The 10,612-nt window shown below is 40.0% G+C and overlaps 1 protein-coding gene across 1 annotated transcript in view; it reads left to right on the top strand.

Annotated features, from left to right (window-relative positions):
• The window catches only part of DNAJC3 (DnaJ heat shock protein family (Hsp40) member C3), a 67,723-nt gene that overhangs the window by 42,747 nt on the left and 14,364 nt on the right, over positions 1 to 10,612 (top strand). Inside the window, exons 5-9 of the mRNA XM_004714050.3 lie at positions 2,282 to 2,434; positions 4,432 to 4,613; positions 6,456 to 6,575; positions 8,582 to 8,687; positions 8,777 to 8,897. Coding sequence (XP_004714107.1) covers positions 2,282 to 2,434; positions 4,432 to 4,613; positions 6,456 to 6,575; positions 8,582 to 8,687; positions 8,777 to 8,897 — 682 coding nt within the window. The remainder of the gene's footprint in view (positions 1 to 2,281; positions 2,435 to 4,431; positions 4,614 to 6,455; positions 6,576 to 8,581; positions 8,688 to 8,776; positions 8,898 to 10,612) is intronic.

Raw genomic sequence — 10,612 nt, 5'->3', positions numbered from 1 at the left:
TGATTGGTTTTAACACCTGCCAATCTTTCTATGCCCTCATTTGATTGGTTTTAACACCTGCCAATCTTTCTATGCCCTCATTTGATTGGTTTTAAGACCCACAGTTTTGTTCTACATGGATTTGTTTCTGGAAAGGTTTGGAAAGAGGGTATATGTGTAATTCATCATCTTTTATCACAATGCTTAGTGAAGGTAAAATTAAAATTTTATAATTCATCATCTTTTACCACAATGCTTAGTGAAGGTAAAACTAAAATTTCTGACAGTTTCATGACCCTTCTCATAGCTCTCTTCTGTCTGCAGATGAATCTAAATCTAAGGTCAGCATTGGGTGCGTTGTAACGAGTCAAAGATGGTCTCTTGGTCTCATGAGACAACAGTGTAACTTTCCCTACCCCACTGCTCTGTCGACAACAAGTGCTGTGTACACAGCTGGTGAATAGATGAATGAGCAGTCAAAGATGAAGTCTGTTTACTGCTCTTTAATGAATACTGAAATCTGTTTCTAAGAATTTTTTTCCCAATCCCACCTTTAGAATCGTGTTTTAGAGATCACAATAATTCTTAATATAAATTTAGTATGAACTAATCCTTATTGCGGGCTAGACATAGTCTATCTGAAAATAGTTCTTGGAACCTTGTATATATAGTGGGAGAATATCTTTCTTTCCTGTCGTATCTTTATGATTAAAAGTATTGAATATTTTATATAGGTAAAAAAGTATTAAATAATGTAACAGACATGTTAACCATTGCTCAGATGTAACACATTTGCCAAAGGCAAAAAGTAATTTTTAATAGCTTTTTAAAAATTTAAATTTATTGTATGATATATAGAACAATAATTTACTATTTGAATTGTATAATTCAGTGACACTAATTACATTCACCATGTTACCCAAGTAATAGCTCCTGATTTATCTCTTTGCCCATATATATATATAAGAGCATATATGAGTTGATAGATCAGGTTAAATGAAAACACTCTGGAGGCTACTTAAAAAAATTATCCTAAATTAATTTATTGCATAATTAGAGTTAGATTGATTAATCTATAGAAAAATACAAGTACAAAATTTGTGTATTTCAGAAGTATTTTATGCTGTTTCAGTTGAAGTAAATTTAAGTTAGACTACTTCTTGTTGGGGTGTTAAGTTCTATAGAGTTGGATCTGACTAATAACAAAATAATATCTGCAATGTTTCTCACTTAGAATACTGTCTGCATTGAGACATGTGGTAGGGATGTTTTTTTAAATGAATCTACTAAAAATGGAAGACATGCTTGATCTGTTGAAGGAGAGATTTCCAGAAACAAAATTTCCACTGTCTGCATCTCACTCAAAACTAGAACCCATCAACTGCCATTAACTATAATTCCCATCTGAGCAAGCATACTAGATTTTGAGTGTTGTTGCACAAAAGGTTATATATATATAGTACAAAAGGTTACATATATATAGTACAAAAGCTTATATATATAGTAACTGTAAAAACGAAGTTCCAAAATCAGTAGCTTTTTTAGTGTAGGCACCCAGTTATGCAAGAGTAAGACTTGGAGTACCCCTTTGGAAGAAGAAATCGTTAAGGAGTCAGTGTGCATTGGGATAAGGCGGTGGAGAGACAGGTCTGATTGGGACTCTGATTGTGGTGATGGGAATGTTCTAAGACTGTGGTAATGGTTGCACAATTTAATGAATTGATTAAAGATCATCAAATTGTGCACACAAAATGGGTGCATTTTGCATATATAAACGAGCTCAGATAAAGCTAGTTTTAATTAAGAGCTTAGACGCAAACCGTAACATCGCATCATAAACCTTTGGATAAAGTACTACACTCTAATTCTAACTTGTAAATTCTTTCCTTTTTGTTGCACCATAAATCTAGTATCAAAAGTTTTTCTATATTATAACCTTTCTCCCAAACTCTCCTCTTCCTTGACCTCCCCATGCTGTTCAATATTCTGGTACAATTATTTTATACTTAAAAATGAATACTTCAGACATGTAGCTAGAAGGCAGCATAAACAGAACGCAGACTACTTTACTTTCCGTATTCCATCCTCTGCCCTTTCCTATTCCTGGCTGTCTGCTTCCTGGGGAAGGGGTCGGGGCCAGGTCTTTTGATTCTGGATGCGCCGCCCTTTCTTGTGGACCATGCCATACTCCTTTTCCCCCAGTGAATTTTAAGTATGGGAAATGGTCAGATTTTTGTATATATTATAAGACATTAGATTGAAAAGATGAAAAACATTGTTTAATTTACTGTTACTCTTATAGCTCAAATCCCATCCAAGTGAAAATGAGGAAAAGGAAGCCCAGGCCCAACTTTTAAAGTCTGGTGAAATGCAACACTTACGCTCACAAGCACTGTACGCTTTCGAAGGTGCGGATTATACTGCTGCTATAACCTTCCTTGATACGATTTTAGAGGTAAGTTCCTCAGAATTGCAGCCAGCAGCCTAGCACTTAATATCTATGCCCTCTATGTTCCACAAAAGTTGACTTTATACATTATGATTTATTTGTATTACCACCTGCCCCCTCCCTGCACCCCCCACCTAATCTATACCCGTTAAATTCAGGTTGGCCCTTGGCTTTCAGTTAAAGTTCATGCTTATATAGGGCAGAATTTGGCACTGAAATTTTCTATAACTGTACTGTGGACCAGGAGAAACACATTTCTACATATTGCTTGCTTGCTTTTCTTGGTTTGATTTTATATTTTTTGAGGAAGAAAACACTAGGTTAAAGGATAGGGTAAAAGATAAAAAGAAGGAGAAGGAAAGTTGATGTTTAGGAAGAAAGAAAAGTGTTTATAGTGAGAAGATTCTAGAGAAGGGAGGTGAAAAGTTGGTGGAACCAAAGGATTCCAGATAGGAAAACTTGAACCAAGAATTGTCTTGCTTGTGGAGCCCTGGTCGCATAGTGGGTTGTGTGTTGTGCTGCTAACCACACAATGTTTCAGAACTACCAGCTGCTCCGAGGGAGAAAGATGAGACTTTGTACACTTACAAAGCGTTGGTCACAGGAGCAGTGCTGTACTGTTCTGTAGGGTTGCTATGAGTCAGAATGGACTCAATGGTGGCAGTGAGTGGAGTTGAGTTATTGAATACTCGCTAATAGTATTGCCCATGATGTTTAATTTACGTATTGATTTCCACATGTTCTTGTTGCTGATGGGTGCTGACAATTTCAGTTTCAACTCATGGTGACCCCATGGGATAGAGTGGAAATATCTCATAGTATTTTCTATGTTGTACTCTAACGAGAGCCAACTCTCATAAAGCTGGTTTTTCTCCCAGGGAACCTTTGGGTGGGTTTGAATCACCAACCTTTTTGCTAGCAGCTCAGCACTTAGGAGAAGTTGGCATGACTTTACCTATTTCTAGAGTATGTGTAAAAGTGCCTCCACGGAACCTACCGACAAGCTTTTGGGTTTGTGTTAGAAGAACTATAATGTGCTTACTAAGTATCCCAAGTGGTGCAAACAGCTGTTAGCCTGAAAGTTGGCAGTTCAAGCCAACTCAGAGCACCTCAGAAGCAGTCCTGGCGATCTGCATTTGAGAAGTTGGAGCCTTGAACACCTGTGGAGCAGTTCTGCTCTGCACAGTGGAACCACCCCCAACTGTATTTGCAGACACACTGTAGGCTTACAGCCACCCCCAACTGTGTTTGCAGACCCGCACTGTAGGCTTACAGCCACCCCCAACTGTGTTTGCAGACCCGCACTGTAGCCTTACAGCCACCCCAGCTGTGTTTGCAGACACACTGTAGGCTTACAACCGCCCCCACCCAGCTGTGTTTGCAGACACACTGTGGGCTTAGAACCACCTCAGCTGTGTTTGCAGACACACTGTAGGCTTTTTGATGAAGTCGGAATTGTGAAGCCTGGGTTTTCTGGCCTTTCACATAGTCTGTTCCTTCCTTTTCTATTTGACATGAGGATTTAATTTCAAAGAAGTGACGTTTTACAAAACAGTTTCATGCAATTATTACTAGGATAAAATCATTTTGCTAATTCAGATGCTATTGCATTTTTAAAATTTTGAAATCAAAATTGATTAGGCACAGAAATGGACTTACAGAGTTTTCTCTTCAAAATCATGTTTCTCAAAGGTTATAAATCTAATAATAACTTTCATTTCATTTTTTAAACTTCAGAATTCTATAATTGAAGGAACTAGGAAAGGGTCCTTATGTTGTTTCTTCCCCCATGGAAATTTATTTAAGATAACCTTGGAGAAATGATTTTGAGTTATCATTTTCGCCAGTCTAAATTCTGTCTGTTTAATGCTCTATAGTATAGAAGCCATCACGTTAATTGAAGATATGTGATGTCGATAAGTAACTTGGATAAAAATATGTGAGGTGTATGAATGTGTATAACTTGCATTTCTTTCTTAAGTCTAGCCCTTCTATTTCTCAAGGTTTGTGTTTGGGATGCAGACTTACGAGAGCTTCGAGCTGAGTGTTTCATACAAGAAGGGGAACCTAGGAAAGCCATCAGTGATTTAAAAGCTGCCTCCAAATTGAAGAATGATAATACAGAGGCCTTTTATAAAATCAGCATACTGTACTACCAACTAGGAGACCATGAAATGTCCCTCAGGTCAGTGCTTACAGACATGCACATCTTATCATCTTCTTTGCTATGAACAGTAAGATAGTCACTCGCAGTTTAAAAAGATTTAAATTGAAGTGAGCGAGCCTGATGGTGGGGCTGAAGGAAGGTAAAAGGAAACAGGATTGATCTAGGAAGCAAAACTGGATGGAGGCACGAGCATAGGGGTGTCCGTATGCAATTACGTTAATCCATAAAAATAGAAGTATTGGCCTATGTGCATATATTTATATGACAATACACTGAGGTAGTAGACAGACTTTAGGCCTCTGCTCATATGTTCCCTCAAGAGAAGAACATGTTGTTCTAACAAATTGGAAATCTGAGATGCTCACCCTGCTGACCCAGTCGCTAAAGACAAAATGTGTGCATAAGCAAATGTGGTGAAGAAGGCAGATGGTGCCTGGCTATGAAAAGGTATAGCACCTGGGGTCTTAAAGGCTTGAAGATAAACAAGTGGCTGTCCAACAAAGAAACAAGCCCACATGGAAGAAGCACACCAGCTTGTGTGAGCATGAGGTGCCATCGGGACCAGGTAACAGGCATCAGAAGATCCTTAACAATCAAACAAACAAAGTTATATGGTTAAGAACGAGGGGGTTCGGAGCAGAGACCCAAAGCCCATCTGTAGACAATGGAACATCCCCCACAGAGGGGTCACAGGGAAGGGATGAGTCAACCAGGGTGCAGTAAAGCCCCGATGAAACACACAGTATTCCTCTGGTTCCTTGAAGCTTCCTCATCCCCACCACCATGACCCCAGTGATGCCTCTCACTTTGGACTAGACCGGAGCATGGGCACAGCCGTAGATCAGAGATAGAGCTTGGGACACACGCAACCCAGGAGCAGGAGTGGGAAGAGAGATACCAGATGGGAAGGGTGAAAGGGGGTGGGGGGGAGGGGAAGAAGGGGAAACTGATCCACACACAACCACACACACCCCTTCAGGGGACAGAACAATGGGAACCAGGGGGGAAGGGAGATGGTGGTCGGTGTGAGACATGGGAACAATAATTTATAATCTGCCAAGGGGTCACGAGGGGGTGGGGGAGCAAAGGGAGGAAAAGGAGGAGCTGATACCAAGGGCTCAATAACAAGTCACTGTCTAGAAAGGAATGATAGCAACGTATGCACAAATATGCCTGATACAATTGATGTATGGATTGTAGTAAGCATTGTAAGAGCTCTCAATAAAATAAAAAATAACTAAAGAAAAATTTTAATTAAAAAGATTTAAATTCATGAAATTATGATGATGGCTAATATATTTGTATAGTCTACATATTTTTATATCTTCTTGTCTTTTTGGATACTTCTCTCTCTAAGTTATTCCTCACTTATTTACATGGCTAAGCAGTTACAAAGATTTGGTCATGATGTGAAAGTTGACGTTACGTAAAACATGAAGGATGACTACATCATGTGTTATTGCCAAATCGCCTCATTTGATAACTGCCAAAGCACTGAGAATTATGGCCAGCCACGTTGACACATAATGTTAATCATCACATCCGTTGTCACTCTCACTCCGCATGTTGGTATTTGTTACTGTCATGCATTAAGTTGTTAATGTGCAAAATAAATGGATAGAAGATTTTTTACTATTGTTCTAAATGCAAAATGGTAGATAATGAAATAGTTAATAAGTGAGGAGTAGGTGTAGTTTATTTTCGGGAAGTATGCTTATTAAAGTATATAAGAAGGCAATTATCAAGAGGAGGGCTTGTTGCATAATAACGTCAAGCTTCTAATGTGATTTCTGTATGCAAAAAAGGAATAGCAACTCATTGATTCTTTTGACTTGGGATATTTTCCTTTTTAAAATATAGTGAAGTCCGTGAGTGTCTTAAACTTGACCAGGATCATAAAAGGTGTTTTGCACACTATAAACAAGTGAAGAAACTGAGTAAGTTGATTGAGTCAGCTGAAGAACTCATCAGAGATGGCAGGTAAAACTATGCTTTTCTGAGAATGACGAGGGCAACGGATGTATAAGTGTGTTTTACACAATTGATGTATGTGTGGATTGTGATGAGTTGTATGAGCCCCAATAAAATGATTTAAAAAAAAAGATGATAACTGGACTTGGGCTAGTTTGCTTCTTATACCAAATAATCGGGCAGCCTCTCTGGAATTACTGCCTTTGCCCATTTAGGAGGGAGAAAAATCTGCATTTTGAAAGAGCAAACACATTAAAATCATTAAATTGTTGTGTAAAAAAACCCAAAACAACTGTGCTTTTCCAGACTATCGTAGGCTTCCATTGTCTGTCTGATTGTGGGTACAAAAACCACATGAACTGCTTATACTGCTATGTTTCAGCTACGGAGCAGAGCATTCTAGATAGCATTGGATCTTACGACACCCGTTACAAATTTGCATTAAAAAAATAATAAAGCAGAATATAAGTACTCTTACCAGCAGATTTATTTATATTTTAGTAATTATTGATTTCTCGAGTATCTTCTGTACCAGGCAATGAGCTAGATAGACTGGGAGTACAGAAATTAGTTTTTTGGTTTAGGAAGCTGCAGTTTAGCTCAGATGACCACAAAGGTTTAAAACAAAGATGAGAATATCAGGAATTGAACTACCAGGGGAGACCAAAGAGAATGCCATGCACTGTGAAGAATGTACTCATTGTCCGCGAACAGCTTGTGCAGTAATTGCTGAATGGGAACCTAAATTACTTCACCAAGCACACAGTAAAATACTTTTGGAAAATGGCAGAAACTTATCGTTTATTGTGGGAAACAAGCAGGTGAACCAGTCATTAAAGGTCCCTCTGTGAGGGAAATGTGTACAGATTGTAATGGCCGGACTGGTGGCTGCTGGAAGGATTTCATTGCTTTTAAAATGACGAAGGCCAGGAATGAGGAAGAGAAGCTTTCTCGAAAGATACTTACACCTCAGTCTTCGAGACTAAGGATCAGAACAGGTGTGCTCAGCAGTGAGGCGCTGTGCCTGTGTGAATGTCCTTTGTGGGGGACGGGTGGGGTCGGGCAGGAGGGGCAGGAGAAGTGGCATGGCACTCGTGCTGGCGGAGAGACGCTGGAGCTCTCGTGCTGCGTGCACCCTTACTATCCTCGTAGATCCAGGAGCCAGACTGGAAGCAACCTGACACTTACAAATTATCCAAGAAGCAGATCTCACGATCTGAGTTGCTCACTCACCGAAGTAAGAATGTCTTTTGAGTGATCATACCCCGTTACGTTGTACATGGTTTGAAAAGAAAGCTGTATGCAAGCTGTAGATTTCAAATAAAATTTAAGTGTCAAGTAGTTTAGTTTTTCCTTAGTTTTATTCATTACCTTGGTCGTTTTGAGGAGGTAAATGTACATTCACCAGCAGTTGTCAGAAACAATATGGTGAGGTCGTGTGCATCTCTCATACGGTTTACCCAAATGGTAATATTTTGTAAAACTGTAGCACAGTTATCACCACAGAATATTGACATGAACAGTGGCTGAGATTCAGAATAATTCCATTCTCTTGTTGCCCTTGCATAGCCACATTCAGTTCCCTGCTGTCTACCTTGACCTTCACTCTGGCCACCACTCACATCACCGCTCCTCTGTAATTCTGTGATACAGACTGCCGAGAGTCATTCAGCTTGTAGTTCTTTGCTGTTTATTGCTGATTAGTATGGCTTGGCACGGGCAGTTTTCAGGATTTGACGATGATTATGGATAAAGCAGATCACAAACAGTCCTGTACAGAATGCTCAGAATGCCACGTCTCATTTCTCTGGGCGTCAATGCCCAGGATGGCCATTGTTGGGCTGTGTGGCAGTTACAAGGACCTCTGTGACCACAGGCCACTTTTAGCTCCAGTTCTGTGACATAAATTGCGAGGAACGTTCATTCCGTGAATTGATTCGCCAATAGCTACTGAAGAGAGGAGGGTGTTCCTAACAGCTCTTGTGATAGAATTTTTATCATTGCTCATTTACTAGGTACACAGAAGCGACCAGCAAATATGAATCTGTAATGAAAACAGAGCCAAGTGTTTCTGAGTATACAATTCGTTCAAAAGAAAGAATCTGCCACTGCTTTTCTAAGGTAACAGTCGACTCTTTCTCAGTTGCCAAACAGGCTGGAAAAGTATATGGAGTAACAACCCTGAACCCTTTTCTAACATTTACCTGTAGGATGAGAAGCCTGTTGAAGCGATTAGAACCTGTTCTGAAGTTTTACAGCTGGAACCTGATAATGTGAATGCTCTGAAAGACCGAGCAGAGGCCTATTTAATAGAGGAAATGTATGATGAAGGTAAATGTTCAGCGAGTTTGACTTGCAGTACCTAAAAACTGATCTAGTTCACACTCACACGTTTAGTTTCCTTTTGTTGAAGTCTTTGGACATGGGGACAGTTTCAGAAAAATGGTACTGACCTTGGAAATTATCGCTCCTTAGTGGAACTCAGATGGTATACTATATGAGGGAAGAATTCAGTGGGACATAAAATAAAAACCTTATTTTTATTTTTTATTTTAGACAAGTTAGAGAAGTCAGATAACAAGCTAGAAACATAAAATTACATATATGCATAAAATTCTGAGGCAGTTTCTGTTAAGTTTTCATTTTATACCTTCCAGACTTTTGTCTGCACACATGTATATTAGAATCTCTCTGTGGCACAGACAGCTGAGGGCTGGACTACTTGATGAAAGGTTGGCAGTTCAAACCCACATAGGCGCCTTGGAAATCAGGCCTGGTGATCTGCTCTGAAAGAAAGATCTGCTTCTCGAAAAGCCTGTGGAGCCCCATTCTGCTTTGCACATGTGGGATTGCCATGGGTCAGAATCGTCCTGGGCGCCTGACCACATCATGTGCATTCTCTCTCCCTTGCTGCCTCTGCCCTGATGCCGACTCACAGAGACCCTGTGGGCAGTGTAGAACCGCTCCTGTGACTTTCTGGGAGTGTCAGCCTTTGGGAATACCAAGCCCCTTCTTTCTCCTGAGGAGTGGCTCATGTTTCGAACTGCTGACCTTGCAGTTAGCAGCCCAGCTCAAACTGAGTAACCACTATGCCACCAGGACTCCTCGCATGTATACTAGTGGCATATATTCTGTGCATATTACACACACACACACACACACACACACACACACACAATAGCCATACACATGTCTAATCTAAATGATCTTCTGAGGCCCCGATCCTCCCAAACTGTTGATGTTAGGGTAGTTATGATAAGGAGTTTGAGCAAATGTGGCACTCGCATTTTTGGAAAATAATTGAGGCATATGCAGTAATATGTTTAAAAGGTTCATATGTATCTATGATTTATTTTTCGTGTTATGAACATTTAAATGGTTTTTAAACTGAATTGAGTCCCATAACCCTTGTTGCAAACTTTTCATTTCAAGTTGGATTGAAACAGTAATTTTTTTAGATGAACTATTTGAATAGTGAAACTTGGTCTGCGGTATGTTATTTCCCACCCCTACCTCCCCAAGAGAAATTGGTCCCATACTTTTTTCTCTCCTTTCTTGGGTGATGATGACTGCTTGTCACTTACGGGACTTTTGTTTTTTTAATCATTTTATTAGGGGCTCATACAACTCTTATCAAAATCCATACATACATCAGTTGTGTAAAGCACAATTGTACATCCATTGCCCTCATCATTCTTAAAACACTTGCTCTCCACTTAACCCCTGACACCAACCAGGTCCCTCCCCGCTCCCCCATCCCTCATGAACCCTTGATAATTTATAAATTATTTTTTTGTCATATCTTGCCCTGCCCGACATCTTCCTTCACCCACTTTTCTGTTGTCTGTCCCTCAGGGAGGAGGTCACATGTAGATCCTTGTAATCGGTTCCTCCTTTCCAGCCCACCCTCCTTCTACCCTCCCAGTATCGCTACTCACACCACAGGTCCTGAAGGGATCATCCGCCTTGGATTCCCTGTGTTTCCTGTTCCTATCTGTACCAGTGTACATCCTCTGGTCTAGCCAGACTTGCAAGGTAGAATTGGG

This window comes from Echinops telfairi, unplaced genomic scaffold (genome assembly GCF_000313985.2).
Source record: "Echinops telfairi isolate 266 unplaced genomic scaffold, ASM31398v2 ScPeMD7_24;HRSCAF=84, whole genome shotgun sequence".
In the NCBI taxonomy this organism is placed as follows: Eukaryota; Metazoa; Chordata; class Mammalia; order Afrosoricida; family Tenrecidae; genus Echinops; species Echinops telfairi.
This window is presented reverse-complemented; position numbering and strand designations above follow the sequence as displayed.